Source organism: Babylonia areolata, chromosome 27 (genome assembly GCF_041734735.1).
Source record: "Babylonia areolata isolate BAREFJ2019XMU chromosome 27, ASM4173473v1, whole genome shotgun sequence".
Lineage (NCBI taxonomy): Eukaryota > Metazoa > Mollusca > Gastropoda > Neogastropoda > Buccinidae > Babylonia > Babylonia areolata.
In genome coordinates, this window is record NC_134902.1 from 38743032 (window position 1) to 38767999 (window position 24968).

General features: G+C 44.0%; 1 protein-coding gene across 1 annotated transcript in view; it reads right to left on the reverse strand.

The window, feature by feature from the left end:
* Positions 1 to 2310: 2310 nt before the first annotated feature.
* The window catches only part of LOC143301083 (twitchin-like), a 265961-nt gene continuing 243303 nt past the window's right edge, over positions 2311 to 24968 (reverse strand). Inside the window, exons 91-103 of the mRNA XM_076615089.1 lie at positions 24570 to 24742; positions 23937 to 23985; positions 22870 to 23014; positions 21549 to 21729; positions 20391 to 20573; positions 15745 to 15804; positions 10442 to 10578; positions 9963 to 10119; positions 9187 to 9351; positions 7398 to 7589; positions 6517 to 6633; positions 5451 to 5686; positions 2311 to 3571 (exon numbers count right to left, since the gene is read on the reverse strand). Coding sequence (XP_076471204.1) covers positions 3569 to 3571; positions 5451 to 5686; positions 6517 to 6633; positions 7398 to 7589; positions 9187 to 9351; positions 9963 to 10119; positions 10442 to 10578; positions 15745 to 15804; positions 20391 to 20573; positions 21549 to 21729; positions 22870 to 23014; positions 23937 to 23985; positions 24570 to 24742 — 1798 coding nt within the window. The 3' untranslated portion in view covers positions 2311 to 3568. The remainder of the gene's footprint in view (positions 3572 to 5450; positions 5687 to 6516; positions 6634 to 7397; positions 7590 to 9186; positions 9352 to 9962; positions 10120 to 10441; positions 10579 to 15744; positions 15805 to 20390; positions 20574 to 21548; positions 21730 to 22869; positions 23015 to 23936; positions 23986 to 24569; positions 24743 to 24968) is intronic.

Here is a 24968-nt window from a genome sequence, read left to right on the forward strand (position 1 = left end):
GGATTGAGTGGCACGTGTTCATATGGTTCAGGTTTCAGACGAATGCTTTTTCTGGCCTTGACAGTGCTGCAGCCTTCAAGCCCAGCGGCACGTTAAACAGCAATGAACTGATTAACCACCAGCTCCATCCTAAAAGGTGGTGGTGTTGGTGTGCGTGGCCCGTTCTTTTTTTTACTATTTCATTTAAGCCATTTGCCTTCTACGTATACAACGTTTTATTACATTTTAAAGCATTGATTTCTTTGTTTTTGTGTATAATCATCATGTTTCATTATTACATTTCATGTTTTATGGGCAGGCTGTCATGGTCTGACTGTTGTGGTCTGACTCGTGTTGGGTTTATGTGTAGGTCAGGCATCTGATGTTCTTTGTGCAGATGTAGTGTAGCGGATATGGATCAGTGCACACGCTGTGACACCTCCTTGAAACTGACACTGTTGTCGGTGCATTCCAACCCTTGATGCGAGACTGATGTGTTAACCTTGACTGGCCGTCGCGGGCTTATGTACATATTTTAATCTTTGGAAAATTGGTCCGTTTTCCTTGGATTCAGTCTAGCTTTGGAGCATTTCTCAAATTCTGTGTGGAAATTGTCCTTGCATTTTTTCTATCGTCTATTACTTTAATGTAAAGCTCCCCCGTCGATGGACACATGAAGCAGTCAAGGCGCTCCATAGTCCACGGTCCTCAGCTGTTGGCTGGTGTCACCCCGTCATTTGTCGACATGTCTGAGGTCTGTCTCCACTGTTTGCTGGTGTCACCCCATCGTCTGTCGACATGTCTGAGGTCTGTCTCCACTGTTTGCTGGTGTCACCCCATCGTCTGTCGACATGTCTGAGGTCTGTCTCCACTGTTTGCTGGTGTCACCTCATCGTTTGACGACATGTCTGAGGTCTGTCTCCACTGTTTGCTGGTGTCACCCCATCGTCTTTCGACATGTCTGAGGTCTCTCTCCACTGTTTGCTGGTGTCACCCCATCATCTGTCGACATGTCTGAGGTCTGTCTCCACTGTTTGCTGGTGTCACCCCATCGTCTGTCGACATGTCTGAGGTCTGTCTCCACTGTTTGCTGGTGTCACTCCAACGTCTGTCGGCAATTCTTAAGTATTTCTTCACTGTTTGCTGGTGTCACCCCATCATCTGTCGACATGTCTGAGGTCTGTCTCCACTGTTTGCTGGTGTCACCCCATCATCTGTCGACATGTCTGAGGTCTGTCTCCACTGTTTGCTGGTGTCACCCCATCATCTGTCGACATGTCTGAGGTCTGTCTCCACTGTTTGCTGGTGTCAACCGTCATCTGTCGACATGTCTGAGGTCTGTCTCCACTGTTTGCTGGTGTCACTCCAACGTCTGTCGGCATGTCTGAGGTCTGTCTCCACTGTTTGCTGGTGTCACCCCATCGTCTGTCGACATGTCTGAGGTCTGTCTCCACTGTTTGCTGGTGTCACTCCAACGTCTGTCGGCAATTCTTAAGTATTTCTTCACTGTTTGCCGGTATCCGCCTATTATCTGTCGACATGTCTGAGGTCTCCACCGTTTGCACACGGGACCTCGGTTTATCGTCTCATCCGAATGACTAGCGTCCAGACCACCACTCAAGGTCTAGTGGAGGGGGGGGGGGGAAATATCGGCGGCTGAGCCGTGATTCGAACCAGTTCGCTCAGATTCTCTCGCTTCCTAGGCGGACGCGTTACCTGTAGGCCATCACTCCACTACTTATTGACAAAGCAGCTTTGAATGAAGAAGGCCACTGAAGGGGAGAACTTCAAAGCAACTTTGGGCAAGGGTGTGGCGAAAATCTGAGACTCAGTTCCGAAGCAGAAGCACTGCCCAGTATCCTGAGACACCTGCTGATTATGTCAGGTACTGAGACACCATGACCAACCACCCCGGTGTTTTGGCTTTAGTTTTGGCCTGAAATGTTCTCCAAGTATTTCAACAATGCACAGGAAACACGTTCTGCTTGCTTCAGGTTCTCTATTAGACTCGTCCAGTGTTTGCCCAAACGGGAACTGACGCTTAAGTACAGCACTGCAGATACTGTCCATAATGATCAGTCTTGGAGCCTGTCTTGTGTTTCATGCTTCGTTTTATAAGTTAAAAGGCAGCCCCAGTGCGAGAGTTAATGTGAGCGTCACATTTTGGACTTGTGACAAATAACGCGCGTTCCCAAAGATGGTTGATAAAGTATGAAAAATTGTGCAGGGGGAGGGAAGGGGGAGAGTGGTGGTGGTGGTGGGGGCTAAATGTGGGAAAGAAGGAAGGGAGTGAAAGGACATAGAACGAATAAAAAAGAAAACTGACGCAGATTCGTTTCATGCAAGTACTTTTCACTCAACCAATTGTCGGTGGAATACAGAAGATCCGTTCATAATCTTTACATTGTGGAAATAAACGCAAGACAAAAACAGCACGTTCAAACGTCAGTGACCGTTCCAAACAGAGCGAAATTCCCAGTTGTCACGTTCTGAGCACAGCAGAATAATAGTACAGCATGCAATAATGCACGACGCCTTAAGGCATTAATTATTCCGAATCTCCTCGGCGAAATCCCCCTTAAATCACAGGCATCAAACAAAATGGAAAATGTTAATGTTATTTAATGCATCCGCGCTTAACACTACGCAATCTATCGGAACAGTCCGAGCCGAAAATGGTATGGCAAGAATACTGATTCTGGTTGGGCCCCAGAGGTCTTCCCTCTTTTGTTGTAAAGACCACCGCCAAAACATGTCAACATATGCAGTTTCACCATAAAAAAATAAACTGAGGAACAGTAATTGTTTAGCTGTGGTTTCCTTTTTTTTTTTTTTTTTTTTTTTTTGATAACCTTCTTTTGCGAGACCGTTTTGAGTTATAGGTTAGTTAAGGAGTTCATTGATGATCTTTTCGGCTGTTTTCAATTGTATTTCATATATTTTCGAGAATTTCTTTGGCCTGTTTACCAAACCACAAACCAAAAGCTACCAAAAATCAGTTAAACAGTGAATAGTGCAGTGCTCATTTCAACACAAAATAAAAGCTTTGAAATCTTCCATTTTTATCCAATGGATCTATATACAGTTGCCAACAAACAGAAAAAGTCACTAGGACCCAATTGCAGCACACAGTCCCGGCCTTATGAATCACCCCCAGAGCGTTAAGACTTCACGGAGGAAACGTACCAACATCCAGATCAACAGAAAAATGACCAACATCCAGATCAACATATAGATAAATAAATAAGAGTCCAACATTCACATAAAGAAAGTCCAACATCCATATGAATAAACTGTCATTAAAAGATAAAAGCCCAAATGTTCTCGATCGCTCGGTCAGTTTTACTCGTTGCGTGATGGCGTGTGCCGGCAAGCACAGGAAGGACGGGAAAGGAACAGGCACGTGGTGTTTGGCTGGCGACAATGGAAGTCGTCCCCCCTGCCACTGGCGGTGGTAGCGTGGTGTTAGTCAAAAGCGGGCAAAGCAGCAGCAGCAGCAGCAGCAGCAGAACCGAAGGACAGATGCAGTGGTGTCCCCCAGCTTGGGTTATATACAGAACGAGGATAGGGTCTCTCTCTCTCCATTATATCACTGCAACACAGCATGGCCAACATGATTATGATAACGATGATAATGATAAAATACTAATGATATTACTATTACCACTGCTAATGACGACGATGATGATAATATATTTATATATAGCGCCGTATCTTGTGCAGAAACAAGTCAAAGTGCTTCCACACCCAACTTTAACATGCATGTATACGTCTGAAACAAAAGGATGGAAGATAAACTTTATCAATGCATGTGGAGATACTATGGATGGAAAAAAACGAAGGGAAAGGAGCTACTTTGGGAACAGATGAGTTTAAATGCTCGATTTTAAAGACATGAAAGCAATGATTTGACAAAGAGATCCCATGTTACCTTATAACCATGGTAAATATGTAAAATAAAAGTTTTGTTTGTGACCTCCCATTCCACAATCAAAATGAGAGAAGTCATCTTTCACTGGTTGGTATTGCAGCAAGAAAGTGGGTCACTGCGTTTAGATGGTCGATATGGGGAGTTGTTTTGTTGGTGAAATAAGGCTGTGTGGTGAATTTTTTATGTACTATAATTCTGTGGACAGTTCTGTTTGCAGTGTGTCCGTAGTCATGTTTCTGTGTTCCATGATTCTGAGGCCATATTTACGAGTCTTTAGTCATTTTCTATGCAATGAATATCAAGTCATTTTCTATGAGTCTTTTGTCATTTTCTACGTAATAAATATCTTATCTTCTTTGAACTATTTCTATGCACTATAAGAAATATGTCCATCAATAAAATCTGCTTCAAGCCATGTGTTGTGTGAAGTGTTATACACCAGGAACGCTGTAGATATTTGGTTTTATGTAATACAACACAATGCAGCGGACACATAATACACAACACGATACAATACACTGCAATACAATACACTGCAAACAGTTTTCTTTCTCTTTCGCTTCCCCATTTAATCCTCCGTACCAACTTCCGTTGTAGTATTAGGTTTTTTCATCAGCATCAGTAGGACACACTGCGTATAAAAAAAAAATAAATAAATAAAAAAAATAAAAATTGCATGGTTTCAGAAAATTTTCAACTCGTGTGTGCTCACCCACCTCTACTCCCATGACAAGTAGAATGACCACTAATTTCGTCCCCCAAACAAACAACAACAACAAAACACAAACAAAAAACCTGACCCATCCACCTCTACTCCAATGAGAAGTAGAACGGCCACTTATTTCACCACCACCCCATCTCCCAAACGACCCAGTCCATACTTCCTTGAGTAATAGAAAAACTGTTTTAACCCAAACGACCCAGCTCTACCTTTTTGAAACGTTGAATGGTTACTATTTCAAACCAAAACGACCCGCTTAAACGTCCCTGAGAATGACCACTTATTTGACCCCCAAAACGAACCAGCCACCTTTATTTCCTTGAAGCGTAAAATGGTCATTTAATCCAAAACGACCCACATAAACTTCCGTGACAATGACCACTAATTTCACCCCCCACTTCCCAAACGACCCGCTCACCTCTACTCCCAAGTAGAATGACCACTGATAACCCCATCCCCCAAAACGACCCACTTAAACTTTCATGAGAATGACCACTAATTTCACCACCCCCCGCCCCCCAAACGACCCACCCACCTCCATTTCCATGAGTAGTAGAATGACCACTAATTTCACCCCTCCCCCCAAACGACCCACCCACCTCCATTTCCATGAGTAGTAGAATGACCACGAATTTCACCCCCCCCCCCCCCCAAACGACCCACCCACCTCCATTTCCATGAGTAGTAGAATGACCACTAATTTCACCACCCCCCTCCCCCCAAAAACGACCCACCCACCTCCATTTCCATGAGTAGTAGAATGACCACGAATTTCACCCCAACCTTCACCCCTACCTCCCCACTAAACGCCGCACCCACCTCCACTTCCTGGAGCAGTTGTTGCACTTTGGCCTCGTCGCCGCTGTCCCCGATGGCCACGGCCAGAGTGCAGCTCCAGGAGGCCTTTCCCTCCTGTGACGTGGCCGTGACGCAGTAGGTTCCGGAGTCTGTGGACAGCGCGGCAGGGATGGTCAGGCTGTACTCCTTGCCCTCCTCGCCCAGCTTGAAGCGGCCCGTGTCGGCGTCGATGGCGCGGCCGTCCTTGCTCCACGACACTGGGGGCGTTAAGATAGATAGATAAATAGATGAGTAAATAAATAGACAGGTTAATAGGTAAATACATCCATCCATTGGCCAACAGATAAATACGTAAATAAATACAAACAAACACATTGAAAAAGATATAACGTAGATAAAGAAATAAATAAGTGAATACCTATCACACACACACACACACACACACACACACACACACACACACACACATGGGTAATCAACACATGGTGTTGTCTGTTGCATTTTTGTTGTTCCATAATAATTATTTTGTGCGTATGTGCATACCAAATCATTTGTGTGACAGAAACAGTGTGACACTCGGGCACAAATCCACGACCGCCCCCCCCACGCCCCCCCCCCACCCAACCCCCTCGCCCCCTTCCCCCAACTCTCCCCCAATATGCCCCCTATCTGTCTGTCTGTCTGTCTGTCTGTCTGTATTTCTCTCTCCTCTTCCTTCATTTACCTGCATTGGGCAAAACGTGCACTGGACAAAATTCTCCAGCTTGCGTTACAGAATGAAGCAAGGCACACTCCTTTTCGCTCTGAACCGAGAGCCCTTTCTCTCTCCTTCGTAGCTCCCCCCCCCCTTCCCCCCATTCCCCTCCCCCCTTCCTCCAGGACCCTCTTCCCACTTCATCCCATCGCCACCCTGCCCAATTCTATTCCCCATTCTATCTTCTCCAAGCATCCCCATCCCCTCTCCTTCCTCATCATAACAATGCTCCCCCCCCCCCCACTCCTCTACCCCGCTCCTTTCCCCCTTCTCGGCCCCCCCACGCCCCTCACCCCCACTCCTACCACCTTCCCTATCCACGTGCCCTCTGACCTGTGAGGGCGGAAGGACTGTCCAGAGTGCAGGTGAAGGTCACGGGGCTGCCCTCGTCAATGTTCTGGGACTGCGGCCAGCGGCTGAACACGGGGTCAGAGGGCTCCTCGTCTGGAACTGACCACACGCCACGGGTAGAAATTTGAAAAAAAATAATTAAAAAAAAAGTATTCCAATAAAATGCAATACAATACATCTTTATTCATCCATGTACTTTCGTAATATTTTTTCCTGTAATACATCTTCAGCTGGATATGTCTTTCCTCTTATGAAAAATGGGCAGGAAAAACGTAACATACATTCCTTTTCCACAAGAAAAAAAGGACCGTAGAAAGTCGTTCAGATTCCCTTTCCACAAGAACAACGGACAGGAAACATGCTGCAGATTCCCTTTCCACAAGGGAAATGGACAGGAAACATGTCCTGTTGGTTCCCTTTCCACAAAAAAATGGACACAAAACATGTCCCACGGATTTCCGTTCTAAATGAAAAATGGACAGTAAACATGTCATATAGATTTCCTTTCCACAAAAAATGGACAGGAAACATGTCCTGCAGATTCCCTTCCCACAAGAAAAAATAGACAGGAGAAACATCCTACAGATTCCCGTCGCGCACACCTCAGTCCAGTCATTCTACATGAAAAAAGGGCCAACATATGCACCAATTGCTGTCAAATTATTTTGTGCTGGAATATATACTAGATTATGTGGGGATAAAATATCAGAAAAATCCGAACGCAACATTTTTGTTTTTGACCCTTTTTTTGATGTCAACATTTCCTGGGTGTTTTGAAAACCGATCACCTTAGAGTGGACATATGAACACTATTGTACTTCCATAAAGACCTGTCCCGTTGCATGTTCAATCAACACTCTCACCTGCCACGAACACGGTACAGCTGCTGAGGGCGCTGCCTCCGGCGTTGGTGGCCTTGCAGGCGTACACACCGCCGTCATCCGGGAAGATCTCCCCGATCACCAGCTTGTAGATGTCGCCCGCGTTCTGGAACTTGAAGTCGTCGCTGTCCGTCAGCGGGTTCCCGTTGGCCAGCCACTGCACTTCCGGCTTGCCTGAGGACACCATGCCATTGCCATGCATTGAATCGTGACATACTGGTGTTACATGAACTTCGAGGTAAAAGGTCTCAACCTTTTTACGGCCATCGCTATCAGGACAGTGGTTCCATCCATGTCCACTGGCGGGGCCTAATCCTTTCCTTCCGTTGAGTGATCTGCGGAAGATACATTTGGGTCTACATAGGTTTCTTTTAAAAAAAAGTGTTATTCTGGTATTTATATGCTGGAGACCATCGACACAAAGGTGTCGACTGAGCTAGCCTCCACAGCTCTCTGGGGCAAGGCGTTCCAATCCCGGATGGTACGTGGGAGGAAACCAGCCTGCCTATATCTAGTTTTGCAGATTTGCTCCAGCTGCTCAGTGTGGGTGCGTCGCCTAATCCTTTCCTTCCACCATTTTAACCCCTCCCCCACACCCCACTTCCCAACCAGAATCAGATGCTTATTCGCACCTGGATGGAGTGAGGAAAATTGGAGTGAAGTGCCTTTTACCAAGAACAGAACACCATGCTGAAACAGGGCCTCCAACCCTGATCACTGGTCAACTCTGGATCGGAAGTCCAACATGGAACTCATCCTTCCTTGGCACCTCCACTGTTGGTGTTATATGACATTGTTTGATCAAACAGCTTTCACCAAGAGTCAAGCACCACGCAGGGATGTTTTCATTAACTGTTTAAAGAATCGAGAGATGATGTCAATGTTGAAGGCTCTGCATGATCTACTACTGCCATCTCACTGAAGACACTGCCAGCTGTTTCTGGCAGGTGATCATCATAACCTTGAGCAGCGCCTTCACGCAAGACACAAACCCTCGTGCCTGTACCTCACGCCAAAAACACACACAACAATCCACCTCCCTTTACCTCCATACCTACCCTGCTCCCACCACCACCACCCCCGTGCTCCTCCACATCCACATGCTTTCACTTCACACCTACCCTCCACCACCACACCCCACACCAAACACACGAACACCCACCTTTCATACCTCCACCCCATTCCTTTCCCATAAATATTAATCAACAGTTGTTACCACTTGCATACCTACCTATCTGTACCCACCATCCACCCGCAATCCCACACCACACACACACCTACCTCTCGTACCCCCACCCCACTCCTTTTCGACAATATTCACATTTGTTACCACGTGTACACTTCCTACCCTGCACCCAACCCACCCCTCTTTCATACCTCCACTCCACCCCACCCCCTTTCGACAAAATCCACATTTGTTACCACGTGTACACTCCCTATTCATCACCCACCATCCACCCGCAATACTAAACCACACTTACATACACCCACCTCTCATACCTCCACTCCACTCTTTTCCGACAATATCCACATTTGTTACCACGTGTACACTTCCTACACTGCACCCACTATCCACACCGTGGCCCCACCATCCACCCGCAATCCAGCACCACACCACCCCACCCACCTCATACCTCCACTCCACCCCAATCCTTTCCGACAATCCCCACGTTCGTTACCACCTTAACACTTCCTACCCTGCACCCACCATCCAGCCCCCAGCCTCCCCCGTCACCACCAACTCACCCTCCCACCCGGAAGCCAGACCTACCCGAAATACGGCACTGCAGCGTGACCTGGTCCCCGTCGGTCACTGACTGTCCCTGCAGGTGGTCCAGGAAGCGAGGGGGGTCCACGGGGGCACCCCTGTCCTCCGCAGGGGGTGCTGGGGGGGCCGCCTCCTCCTCAGGCTGCTCCTCCACTTTCTTCTTGGCCACTGAGAAATGAATTGAACGGATGTTATCGTCTGTGGGTAATGGAGTAAGGAAGTCAATGTTGTTGTTTTTTTCTTCTTCTTCTTCATTCAGCCCTCGAACTCCCTCCACACACACACACACACACACACACACACACACACACACACACACACACACACACGCACGCACACACACACACTCACACACACACACACACACACACACACAACCCCTCCACACACACACGCACACACCCCTCCACACACACACACACAACACACACACACACCCCTCCACACACACACCCTCCACACACACACACCCCCCCTCCACACACACACCCCTCCACACACACACACACACACACACACACAAACAAACAAACACACACACACACACGCACACACACACAAACACACACACACACCCCTCCACACACACACACAAACACACCCCTCCACACACACACACACACACATATATACACACACACCCCTCCACACACACACACACACACACACACACACACAACAAACAAAACCTCCACCGTCACAACCCCTCACCATCACCCCCTCCACCCCCCCCCCCCTCTCATCTCCCCCACACACGCCCACATACACTCGGCTCTCACCTTTGACCACGACGTTAGCCTTGGTGGACGCGACACCTGCGGTGTTGGAGGCCTTGCAGACATAGTCCCCTTCATCGTCCACCACCACCTCTGAGATCTGGAGCCGACTGCTGGACCCCCTTGTCTTGATGGACACGATGTCGTCCGATGACAGCATCTGTCAGCAGATAATGAACAGATGATAATGATGATGATGATGATGATGATATCGAGAAGGTGAATTCATGCAGCGCCTATTCTCTGAATAGGGCTCTGGGCGCTTTACAAAAAGCGGGCACACACACACACACACACACACACACACACACACACACACACACACACACACACAGAGGCAGAGAAACAGACTGAAAGACAAACAGACAGACAGACAGGGGGTGAAAGAAAGACATACAAACACAGGCAGAGAGACAGACAGACAGACAGAGACAGACGGACAGAGAGAAGAACTACAAAAAACAAAAGGCCAGCTGTCTGACCTGGCCGTTGAAGAACCACTCGATGTTGGGCTCGGGGAGACCGGTGAAGGCACAGCTCAGGGTGAGAGACTCCCCCTCCACAACTTCCACTGGCGATAAATTCTCTGTGAACTGGGGAGCTTCCTCCTCACTGCGTTCTGGGGAGATAGAGGGAGAGACAACACCGTGACAATCTCCACAATACAAAAAAATAGTATATATATATGTATATATATAATCTTTTTTATAACCTTTGCAAAGTTATTTTAAAATTATGAAAGAGTTGTTTAATTGTTACTTGCACTCGTTTTTCTCCACTACTAAGATGTACAAGCATGCATGTATATATATATATATATATATATATATATATATATATATATATATATATATATATATATATATAAGAGATATGTTTCTTATTCTAGAATAGTGTTGTTCAAAGTAACTTTTTTTTTTTTAAAGAACATTACCTCTTTCACTGCGCGATAAACCAAGCAGCTTTGCTCTATTATTCCAATGTTTTTATTCAGCTTGATGTATATAACTTAGACATTATTTTATTTCACGGTCTGTCACGTCCATGTACGCATCGGACTCAACTGCAGACAGAGAGACTGTGTGGTGTGGGTGACGTACTGTACTATGGATGCACACGTAATCTCCGTGTCGGGTTAATAAAGATGTGTCGTGTCGTGTCACATTGTACTGTATTTGTTCCATTGTATTGTGTTGATTGTACGTGTCGTATTGTATTGTATTGTATTGTATTGTATTGTATTGTACCAGTGTGGGATTTCTGCCTAGTCCCCTCACACTGTGGACTTTAATTGATTAATTGATTATTGGAAAATGACACGTCCTCACAAAGTGGGGATGCAATACGCACTAGATAAAACCGATCTTATTTCAGATTAAATCTAAGACTGTCGTCACCTCATGAAATGTGTTTTGCTTTAAAAACAAAATGTCTGTATTATCACTGTTGACTTATGTCACAAATTTCGTCCCTGAGATAGACCTATAACGATTTTCATCAATGAGAGTTAATTTGAGGAAGGCAAACTATCTAGTGACTCCGTGCATATGTTGAAATCGCTTGCCATTCAATACAGCTATTTTATGATACCCCAATTATTCTCGTCGAACAAAACAAAAAAATACACCTCGATAATAATGTCAGTGATGGTAACGAAATTAATTTCAGCACAGACATACATGGATATGGATGCTGTTGAGGTTGTTCATCTCATTCTCAATTCCCTTGTTAGTAAATGTCCATATATGTTCTGTGGGAAGTCTACAATAATTAGTGTTATTTCAGTACGTTTAATTGCTCCTTCCTTTCATCACTGCTTAAAAAAGTCGCTGAACAAAACGGTTCATTCGTTCCTTTCTACAGAGGACAGCACGGCACTGCAAGACACGTCAAAGACCACGCCTGTTTCTCTGTTCAAAGATTCAAAAATCACACAGTCGGTCGCCGCTTTTTCTCTGTCTCTCCACCTGACACTGCGAACGATCTCCGTCTTTCGCTTCCGACGTGGAATCCCTGCACTAAGCTGTGGCTAGTCTGGCATTGAAGCCTGCCTCTTTCTGAAATAGGTTAATTCCTCCCCTCCCTCTTCCAGTCCATGGTTTATCAAGCCTTCAAGTTTTTGTTTTGTTTTTTTGTACGTGTTTGCATTTATCCATTTCGTACAGTGTTGTCTGTTCATGTGACAGTTGGATGTGAAAGCGTTTTGTTGTGTTTCCGCAAAGATTTGTCGCTAAATAACAATTACCATCATCACCATCAGTTCTCATAATTCTTATCGTTATCATTGTTATCATCATCATCATCATCATCATCCTTATCGCAGCACTATATAACAGTCAGAACAACATAGTTCAAGACAGTACTGAACAGTGCAAGTTCTTACAACAAAACAGTGCTTATAGTTGTAAAGAAAAATTCGGCGCTGCGTAAAGAACATGAAAAGTACAGCATTTTGAACATTGTGCACGCTTCCGTAGCGATAATAAAACACACAGTCAGGAAGTGAAATAACACGTAAACGCACTGTATAAAGGCAATACTAACTTAACGGCTGTAAACTTGAACAACGATAAGCAAATATATTACCTTTGTCACTTAGATTCCAGAAGATATCTTTGTCATTAATGTTGATGCTTAACTTTGCAATTGACAAGAAATGCTAAACATATCCATTCGTGAAAATACAGAAAAAACCCACCTGTGAACTTCTATAGGCCTTTAGTTTCGTTAATTTGCAAATGGAAAAACTACAACACATTCATCTTAACGCTAAACATGCACGGATAATCAAATATATTTCAAAATTGTCAGTATTATTTTTTCAATCTAAAACCAATACCTGACATTCACACACAACCACCTCAATAAAAAGGCAACACAAATTACCATTTGTATAAAAAAAAACATTAAAAAAAAATCGAAAGTTAGCAACATTTCAGTTAAGTTCCCACTCAGTGCATGTCTTCAAACCAGTGCACAAATTCCCGTGTTAGTTCAAATCATAATCAGTTTATGGCTTAATAGATGATTAGCGGAAGAACATAAAAATCAGTCCAACCACACACACATACACACACAAATGTGTTAATTGGAAAACTGTAACCAATATAAATAAAAAGCATAAAAACAAGTGCATATATGGAAATCAAGATTATTCTGTAACAAATGAAAAAAACCAAACAAACACCCAAAACAATCCAAAGCAAAAAGTCACACACCAAGCCCAACCATGTAAACACGGGGTCTGATGGTGTTTCTTTGGACTAGAGATTACTTTTAATCTTGCGGTGACGAATAAAAAAAAAATCAAACACTACAAATAAGTCGAATCAGGGGGAGGGAAGGGGGAGGGGGGCATTTCGCTACTTGCACACAAAAGTGCCAGGAATAGAGAAGCAGAGAGAGAGAGAGAAAAAGAGCCCAGAGGATGAGAAGGGAAAGGGAGGGGGTCAGTTTATGGAACAGGCGACGATGATGATAATGATGATGACGACGACAATGATGATGATAATGCTGATTGAAGCTGAAAGCACAAATAGAGCACACGACCAGCCGGGGTGCAGGGATGTGTGAGGGGATAACGGGTACACATGAGGGAGAGAAGAGGGGAGGGGGTGGGTGAGGAGGAGAGGAGAGGGGGAGGGGGGGTAAGGAGAAACAAAAAGGGATACCAGACACCGAGGTGTCGGCACCAGCCAGATGACCAGATGACCGGATGACCGGACAGTTAAACGGTCTGAGCAGCTCCATGTGTCATTGTCCGGACGTCGAAAAAATATTTTCTTCTTCTTTTTTTTTTTTTCCACTTGTGTGCGTTCGTCTGTACATGTGGTGTTAGTTGTGGTGTGTGTGTGTGTGTGTGTGTGTGTGTGTGTGTGTGTGTGTGTGTGTGTCTGTGTGTGTCTGTGTGTGTCAGTCTGTGTTTGTGTGTGTGTGTGTGTTTATGAGTGTGTGTGTTTGTGGATGTGTGGGGATGGGTGGGTGGGTGGTTGTATGAATGTATGTATGTATATATAGATGGATGTGTGTGTGTGTGTGTGTGTGTGTGTGTGTGTGTGTGTTTGTGGATGTGTGGGGGAGGGGTGGGAATGAGTGGGTGGGTGGCTGTATGTATGTATGTATGGATGGATGATGGATGGATGGATGGATAGATGGATGTGTGTGTGCGTGTATGTGTGAGAGAGAGAGAGAGTGAGAGACAGAGAGAGAGAGAGAGAGATAAAGGGAAAAAAAGAGTCCTAACAACATGGGAACAACACTTTGAATGTCTCTCTGTGTCACGCACGCGCGCAGACACAGACACACACACAGACACACAGACATAACACAACACACACACACACCCACACACACTTCCCGAAACTGAACGAGTCACCTCCAGTACGACCAACAAAATAAGACAGCACGAAACACGATCACAAAGTTTTATTATTAATTCGCCTGATGTCCACGCTCTTCCATCAAGCCAAGTAATAATGCTTTCTCCCCCCAAAAATCCTCATCATTATCCACTCCATAGATGAAAGGGCCACTTAGCATTGTCTCTCCAAAACATCTGGGACTGAACACAGTCACATTTTAGCCTCTCTCCATTCATTTCAATCAAGATGTCTTGAAGAAGGAAATAGTGGATTATTAATATCATTATTATTACAACTATTGCGCTTCTCCAGGTTAGGTTTGACTATGCCGATCTTGAGCAAATAAAGGCAATGCACTTTACGCCCAAAAATCATGGACTGTGCATATTAAAAAAAAAAAAAAAATCGTGAACTGAGATTCCTTCACCAAAGTTCACAATTTTAAGCAAACTATTCTCAAGCAGTCACTAAAAAATCTCACTTTTTCTCTCTGGATTTCTAAAGGCAAGATCTTTCGTGTCGTTATAATCACCATGTACACACTCAGTATAAGGCAATGGAAGGCTAAATAAGGTCTGTTCTAAGGGCTACTTCATAGTGTTGCTAAAAAGAAGTGTTAAGAGACGATTGCTTGACATGCACTGCAAACTATGTAAATGTTCAATAACTTAAAAACAACAAAGAATTGTAAGTGAACAAGAATCAAAGAGTGATAAACAAGAAAAAAAACAGTGTTATTCTATGAAACAAATCCATTTCTCTTTTTTTTAATGAAAAAGGTAAAACTGTTGTGCATTGAAGGACAAAAGAGACAGAATGAAAAAAAGATACGTGATATATAAACGCTAAGCATAGCACAAGCAAAGTACAGCAATTAGAAAAGAAAATAGTAACAAAACAAAAATTTAATAGGCTTCAGAGCAAGAGTATGAAATAATAATCAACAAAACCTTTTTTTTTTCTCTCAGCCATTACATTTCCAGAAAATAAACAATTGTACAACGTGAAAAAATAAATATAATACACAAAGCAAAAAAAACCCAAAAAAAAACAAAAAAAAAAACCAGAAAAAAACACAACCATTCAAATGTAATGTATTGGAAAAAAAATCATAAACCGTATCCTTTACTGCTGGTATCACAGAAAGAATACAAGAAGCTGCAGCCCAAAGCTTACCATAGAAAACGGAGAGACCAGGTGACATGCACATTCAACAGAACCGCATACATGTTCATCAGACACAGGAACCAGACACGTCATGAAACAATAATTAATCGAAAAACATAAAAATAAAATAAAATAAAATAAAATAAAATAAAAAACAAACCAAAAAATAAAAAAAAATAAAAAAATAATAAAACGAGGGTCAAGCCCGTATGCGCCTTCCCCCCCTCACTGCAGCAGTCCTGGGAACTAGAACTTACTGTCGCTCGTGGAGGTGCTACTAGAGACGATTGTACTACTACTAGTGTCACTAGTCACAGCTGAAACAAAAGAGACACAGGGCACCGCCAGTCAGCAGACCAACTAAAGCTTGCTACACACGTACATACATGTACACAGACCACAGACATGGAGAGGGAGGGGATGCCGGTCTCATCTCGTTACACACTTGCTCGCTTTCAGTGGACACAAGTGCCGTGGTACTTTAAAAAAAAAAAAAAAGAAAAAAAAAAAAGAAAAAAAAAAGATCGGTTCTTGTTTCCGGGTTTATCTCAGCCGTTTCAGTTTCAGTTTCAAGCCGGTGTTAAAGCGTGTTGACTGATCCATATGGGCTGGGCTACACAACATCTGCTTTTGATCGATTTTTTAAGGGAGGAGATGTAAGAAAACAAAAGCTGAAGAACGTTTGTCAAAGAGGAGACCATTATTTTTTTTATCTTTGTTCTTTTCTTCCGTTTTTTCCTTCTTCTTCTTCCTGTCCATCAGACTTTCACTCCTTCTTGCTTTCATTCCAATCTGTCTTGTCTTTGGTTTCTGTTTTCTTCGGTTCTTTCTTTTTTTTTTCTTTTCCATTTTTTTCTTTTTCTTATCTTTCTTTTCTTTCTTACTTTTTTCTGGGTTTCTTTTCAGCCAATTATCAAACGACCCTCTCTTCTTTCCCTCACAGCATTTCTTTCTCTTTTTTATTTTATTTTTTTTTTTTTACTTTCTTGCTACCTTTTTTCAGCCAACTTTCAAACAATTTCTTCTTTTCTTTTCTTTCTTTCAATCCCTCTCTTTTTGTCCTTTCTTTTTTTGTCTTGCGATCTTTCTTTTTAGCCAAATATCATTCAGTTATTTTCTTTCTTCAGTTTCTTTCTCCCTGTATTTTTTTCTTTTTGTTTTGGGGGGTGGGGGGTTCTTTTTTGCACTTTTGAAACCTTTCTTTTTCAGCCAACTATCAAAAATATTCAGCAACTGTTTGCTTGATGGCTGCGTAAGACAGAGAGGCTTAGAGTGGGGAGAGGTGGGGTTGGGGTGGGGGTGATGTCGGAGGATGTGGGGTGAATCTCAAATATTGTTGACAAAAACCGACAAAGAATTTTTTTTTTTAAAGGCGTGATCACATAAGGGACATCGGAAAATGTCCGCTTGGCGGTAACAACCCAGGGGCCTTGTGTTCACCCTGTGTCATTCCGGACGCGGCTTTTCCTCCTCCTCCTCCATGCCCATGCACAATGCAACACCTCTACAGCTACATCAGTGCCACGGCTACCATGTGTCACAGTACTTACACAACAACCATCTCAAACAAAGACGTACATGTGTGTGTGTGTGTGTGTGTGTGTGTGGTGTGTGTGTGTGTGTGTGTGTGTGTGTGTGTGTGTGTGTGTGTGTGTGTGTGTGTGTGTGTGTATGGCTAATACGAACACTAGAGAGACGTGTTTCTTTTTCTTTTTTTTTAAAACTTATGCTCAATCAGTTCTCCCTACCACAAATCGGTTTTCCGAATTCAAAATTAAATCAAGACATGATTTGCGTGACGTTTCGTTCCATGCCTCAACACTACAGAGAATAGGAAGACATCACGACACGGGTTTGTTCTTCTTTCTGACATAGGGTACCCTGCATCATTGAGTGACCAGTCCAGCTTAGTGGTGTGGTGTCCAGTGTGGGCATTTTCTGTCAACAGTTCTTTATACCCATCTATCATCTGTGCACGTGTGTATCTACCTGTCTTAAAGATTGAAGGTGCCATTACCTTTTACGGTTTTCGAAGCAGTGAAATCATGTCCACTATGTCTATAGCCTGGCATAGGATGGCAGTGAATTCATCTCAACTGTGTCTAGGGCTGGACATATGAAGGTAGTGAATTCATCTCAACTGTGTCTAGGGCTGGGCATAGGAAGGTAGTGAATTCATATCCACTGTGTCTAGGGCTGGGCATAGGAAGGCAGTGAATTCATGTCCACTGTGTCTAGGGCTGGGCATAGGAAGGCAGAGAATTCATATCCACTGTGTCTAGGACTGGGCATAGGCAGGTAGTGAATTCATATCCACTGTGTCTAGGACAGTGAATTCATACCCACTGTGTCCAGGGCAGTGAATTCATATTCACTGTGTCTAGGACAGTGAATTCATATCCACTGTGTCCAAGGCAGTGAATTCATATCCACTGTGTCTAGGACAGTGAATTCATATACACTGTGTATAGGGTAGGGCATAAGGAGGCAGTCAATTTATATCCACTGTGTCTAGGACAGTCAATTCATATCCACTGTGTCTAGGACAGTCAATTCATATTCACTGTGTATAGGGCAGTGAATTCATGTCCACTGTATCCAGGGCAGTCAATTCATATCCACTGTGTCCAGGGCAGTCAATTGATATCCACTGTCTTGGGCAGTGAATTCATATCCACTGTGTCCAGGGCAGTCAATTGATATCCACTGTGTCCAGGGCAGTCAATTCATATCCACTGTGTCCAGGGCAGTCAATTGATATCCACTGTGTCCAGGGCAGTGAATTCATATCCACTGTGTCCAGGGCAGTGAATTCATATCCACTGTCTTGGGCAGTCAATTCATATCCACTGTGTCCAGGGCAGTGAATTCATATCCACTGTGTCCAGGGCAGTGAATTCATATCCACTGTGTCCAGGGCAGTGAATTCATATCCACTGTGTCCAGGGCAGTGAATTCATATCCACTGTGTCCATGGCTGGGCATAAGGAGGCAAGGTCCAATCACCTGCTTCCGCCGTGTTGACCTCCCCCAGCTGTAGTCAGGTGCCCGTTCACACCTCGACGGAGTGAGGCCAATAGGAGGAAAGCACCTTTCCCATGAACACAACACTACACCAAAACGGGGCCTCGAACCCTGATCACTGGTGGACGCTAGACCAGAGGACCAACGCCTAAGGGGTCCCGCTATGCACATGGCGCCTCCCTATCCCTAGAGGCCAAACGTGTTGATTAGATCGTAAAACAGCAAACAAGCACATCGACGTGTGACTCCTTCAGGAAGCGACAAGACATAAACGCGCGCAAGACTTCAACCAAGCCAAGGCTGCGTGATTTGCCATAAGCTCACCACACACACTGGCAAGTACGGGTACAGGGATATGAACCCAGCAACGTCCTTACAAAAGGACACCCTTATATAGATATCATGTGACACACACCTACAACAGCGGCAGCAACAACCAGAGCAGAACTAAGCAAACAGGACTGGGCATTTCAATCAAGATCGACACAGTCTCTAGTCCTGAACATGCCACAGAGAAGACACAGACAGAACCCTGAACTGGCGTAATTCCTATTAACAGCCTCACTGTCTTTGGGCATGGAAGCATGGAAGCGTTGCTATGACACAAGGGGCGTTCGTTTGAATGTGAACAATGAACAGGGACTAGCACTCTTGTGATATAAGGGTTGTTTGATTGTGAATAATTAACAGGGACTTCATTCATTTCAAAAGAACAAAAGGAAACTTCTACCCATAGCTGTTGAGCTGGCTTGGCTATTGGAATCCTTACACCCTCGATGCAGACACTAGTGGTTGGCTTGTTCATTGATGAATTGTTTTGTCGATCACCACTGTTATCAGCTCATTAATTCATTAATTCATTTATTCATTTGTTGTCAATTCATTTATCTATCCATAAATCTTCGGTGATGCTGTGGTAATACGATCTGTAAACAACCCTCATAAACAGAATATAATCACCACGAAATACAATGATAGAGATTAAACGTGATATCGTAGCTATATGCAATCAATTTATCTGAGTAACTCAACTGTCATATTCTTTCTCAAAATAGACTGGTGTACAAACAGTCTGTGACATACCAATTACAAACTGCTGTTACGTACCAAAGCTTCAACGTTTCCACAGCTAAACATGCATCTACAACTTCTAATACGCTACAAACATTTACACTGCATGCAAAAGCACACAACATTTAGATAGTACATTAAAAAAAAAAGAAAAAAAAGATGCCGAGAACGATAATGTGAAAACAGAAGAAAAGAACCAAAACCAAAGACAATAAATAAGAAAGGATTGAATGGAAAGAAATGAAAATTAACAATGAACGATATCAAGAATGAAACAACTGATAATGAAAGAAATCCAGCAGCGAAAGAAATGGAAATAAAAAAAAGAACAAAACTGAATTAAAAAGAGAAAAACATTATTTTCAATAACAAAAAAGGCAAAATGAAGGAAAGACAAAAGAAGAAAAACAAGGCGAAAAAAACATACGGAAGGAACAGAAAGAAAAAAACGGGAAAAAGAAAGAGAAAGATAAGCACACACACACACACACACACACACACACACACACACAGAGAGAACCAAATATAAAGAAACAGAGAGAAGAACAAGCCAACAGTAAAGAGACTATTTTTATAAACAGAAAAAAAGATAGAAAGACAGAAGAAAAAAAAAACCACCAGAAAAAGAGAAAAAGGAAATCGCCATAACAAACGAAAAGGAAGCAACCAAATAAAAGAAAAAGAGAAAAAAGCAAACGAAAAAAAAACCCTCAAATAAAAAAAAAAAAAATCAAAAAAAAAAATCACAAGACGATTTATTTTCTTCTACAAGTCCAACCAAGCGCCGAACGCGGGTTACTGTACTTACTTTTCCTCTCCGTGCGAGAGGAGCTGGAGAAATCCTCCGTCCTTTCGGTACGGCGCGAAGTTCTGGAGGAGGAGGAATAGGAGGAGGACTCTTCGACCCGTGTCCCGGAAGTGGTTCTGCGGACCATCCTGGACACGTTGGAGGAGGCGTGGCTGCTGTCCTTAGGCTTGTAGAACGCTCTCGCTGAACACACAACACACACGCAAATGCTTTTTGTTAAGCAATGCACATTTCTTACACGTAACCAACACATTAATTCTCTCCATACGAACGGCGAAAGAGACGACGTTAACAGCGTTTCTCCCCAATTACCACCATCAAAATATTACAAGCGGAAGGCTCTTATACTGAAGAGGTGAATGTTGACAAAGAATACCACAATTCTGACGACGGAAGCTAAAGGTTGGGTCATTCAGACACCCATTGGACATCCGAGGGGTCTGTGTAGAGGAGAAGAGAGGACTGGCCGTACTGAGTGAGTTAAACAATGATCAGACTCGACATACTCGGCATAGTTTATCATCGGTAGAACTGAAGGAAGACGACACACACAAAAAAAACAACATTAATTAAATGTCATACTTGATCAACAGGAACTGAACTGAAGTGATCATCAACATGGCAGTTACAGGATCAGCTGTATCCTGTTACAACGCACCGTGACGTGTCGTGTATCGTGTGGTATCCTATCTCACTGTAACGTAACGTATGCTGTCCTATCATTTCCTGTTTCACAGTAAACTGACGTACCATATCGTATCCCATCTTATTCAAATGCGACATAAAATATTGTGTCATATTCAACTGCAACATAAAGTACTGTGTCCTATCCTATTCAACTGCAACATAAAGTACAGTATCCTACCACATTTATCTGCAACAAAAAGTATTGTGTACTATCATATCCACCTGCATATCCTATTAAACTGCAACATAAAACATAGTATCCATTCAACTGCAACATAATCGTATCCTGTCCTATTTGACTGCAGCAGCATAAAATACTGTATTCTATCCCATTCAACCGCAACATAAAGTGCCGTATCCTATCCTATCCTATGCTATCCTATCCAGCTGCAACGTGAAGTACCGTATCCCATCACTGCACCCCACCCACCACCCCCACACCCCCACAACCTCACCCCCTTTCATGCCCACCTTCCACAGTGACCATGCAGCTGGTTTCCTGCTCTCCAAGGGAGTTGACGGCACGGCACACGTAGGTGCCGGAGTCCTCGGGCTTGGAGTAGGCCACCTCCAGAGTGCAGGACCCGTGGGCGTAGGTGATGTTGTAGTGGTCGTTCTCCGTGATGTCACGTCCGTCCTTCGTCCACGTCACCTGTGGGTGGGTGTGAAGAACGGGGTGGGGGAGGGGGGGATGTCGGAGTGGGTGGCGTGGTGGTGGAAAAGGTTAGGGGGAAAGGGACGAGGGAGAAGTGTTTTGTATTAATATTGATAATAATGATAATGATGATCATCATCATCACCATCGCCAGGACCATCACCATCACCATCATCATCATCATCATCACCAGTTTCACCATCATCATAGTCATCATTATACAACGACATCAACAACAACTACTACTACTACTATCACAACACACCAACAATCTTTACACATCACACCACAAAGGAAGCGAACCTTGGGTACCGAGCGGGTGGTCTATACCATTGTGCATTAGTCTGAACACAAAAAGCCAGAACAGGGCACGACACGACATGACACGAGAAGCGATAAGAAAAGACACGATAGTATAAGGTTAGTCCAGACCAAACAGGACAAGACCAGACAAGACAAGACAAGACCAGACAAGACCAGACAACAAGAAGCCAAAGAAACCACGGGCAGGGGATGAGCCACGACGTTACATATCAGCTTGATCTCACAAGACAAGACACGACAAGACAGTAGGAAGAGAAGGGTACTTGGGGCACTGGGTGATCCATGACATTACGGATCAGCTTGAACTCGACACGACACGACACAAGACAAAACAAGACAAGACAAGACAAGACATGACACACGACACAACATGACACGACACAACACACACGACATGACACAAGACAAGACAAAACGAGACAAGACGAGATAGTAGGAAAAGAAGGGTACTTGAGGCACTGGGTGATCCATGACATTACGGATCAGCTTGAACACACAGGACACAAGACAAGACAAGACAAGACCAGACCAGACAAGGCAGCAGTAAGCGAGAGGAGGGCGGGGGTACCTTGTGGGTGGGCCTTGACATTACAGATTAGCTTGAACTCACAGGACACAAGACAAGACAAGACAAGACCAGACAAGACAGCAGTAAGCGACAGGGGGCGTGGCGGGGGTACCTTGGGCACTGGGTGGGCCATGACGTTGCAGATCAGCTTGAACTCACAGGACACAAGACAAGACAAGACAAGACAAGACCTGACCAGACCAGACAAGACAAGACAGCAGTAAGCGAGAGGGGGACGGGGGTACCTTGGGCACTGGGTGGGCCATGACGTTGCAGATCAGCTTGAACTCGCTGCCGGCCTGGATGAAGCGGGGACGGAGGCCGAAGCCAAAGCTGGGCACACAGTCCTCCACGGGCTTCTCTATGGGCAGCTCCTCGAACACCCGCTTCCTGCAGCACGGGGCGTCGGTCATCAGTCAGGGTGATGAGGTCACGGTGATGAGGGTGATGGTGGAGGGGATGATAGTGACGATAGTGATGAGGGTGGTGGTGGTGATGGTGGTGGTGAGGATGATAGTGATGATGACGGTATAGTGATGAGGATGATGGTGATGCTGATGACAGTGATCAGGATGATAGTAATGAGGATGACTGTGATGTTGTTAATGATACTACTACTACCACTACTACCACAGCCACAATTATTACTACAACTGCTACTGCTGCTGCTGGTGTTTCTGCTGGTGTTACTGCAACTACTGCTGCCACGACTACTACGACTACGACTACTACTACTACTATTAATGCAAGTGTTAATGCCAATGGTAATGATGATGATAAGATCAATAATAACAACAGCGACAACAACAACTATAATGATATATAAAAGACATAGTAATCATGATAACAACTGAGAAACCTTCAGGTAGCACGCACCTCAAAACTGAACTGGAACTCAATGCGCTGTAGATTTGAAAAGAGACGTTTTTAACCCCTATAACAGAATGAGCACACACACACACACACGCGCGTCAGGTCTCCACACTCAGCTCTTTCAAGTCTGGCCTTAAAACCCACCTCTTCCCAAAACAGTCTCCCTTCCCTGCCTCTTCCTTGTCTTCTTCAGTTTCTCCAGTTTTAGAGTTATGCATGCGTTTGAATGACTGGTGCGAAAGCGCTTTGATTTGTCTCTGCACAAGATTCAGCGCTATATAAATATATAATAATAATAATTATTATCATACACACGCGCCCACACACACACACGCACACGCACGCACGCACGCATCTTCCACCTCCCAACCCCTACACACAAACAGATACACACTCCATCTCAAAACAATATCTAGTTGAACTGAAAAGAGTGACTTGCTTTCTAGGTGTGACGTCACGGCTTTCAGCCTTGGGAACCTCAAGACCAGCTGAAAAACAAACAACGATCATTCAGTGACGACACCGAAATGCCAAAGTTTGTCCATAAGCAAGTGACAAACCACAATTTCGACAAGTTAACTTTGAACAATGACCATCAAGTAATATATACAATTTTTTTTTATCAAGTAATGAATCTCAGATATGAGATATTATGAACAAACAATAACTAGATTTGATCAGTTAGCTACACACAATGACTAGTGATGAAAGAACCTCACATCTGACTAGATATCTGTCAACAATAGTCATCAGGCAATGAACTAGTTATCTATAAATATTTGCAATTCGTTATCGAACAACAAACTAAAATATTGGTAAGTCATCCACAAAAGTCTGCCATTAAGTAAAGAGCAAAAATTGGAAACGTTATCTATAAACAATGAACATTAAGTCACAAACCACAAACCTTACAATTCAATCCATTGCAAACCATTAATTAAATAACGAACTACAAAAATGGTATTTTTATCTATACAGAAGCAATAGTCTTTAAGTGACAAGACAGATGCTGACAAGAACAAAATCACCGTTAAATCATCTCCCACAACACACGAGACATAACTGCTCTCACCCTCCACAGTGAGAGTGGCTTTCTCCTCCTTCCTGCCAAAGGAGTTCTCGGCCCTGACGCTGTACTCTCCCTTGTCGTCCATCTTGATGCGGCTGATGCGGAGTTCGTACTCCTTGCCGTGGTACTTCTGCATGTGCTTGTAGCTCTGGCTCAGCTGGGCGTCCGCCTTGAACCTGTCGTCATCATCATCATCATCATCGGCATCGTCATCGCCATCATCATCATTATCATCGTCATCATCATTATCGGCATCGTCATGGTCATCATCATCATCATCATCATCATTATCATCGTCATCATCATCATCATCATTGTCATCACCGTCGTCGTCATTATCATGATCATTATCGTCGTCATCGCCGTCATCATCGGCATTGATATCACCATCATCATCCTCGT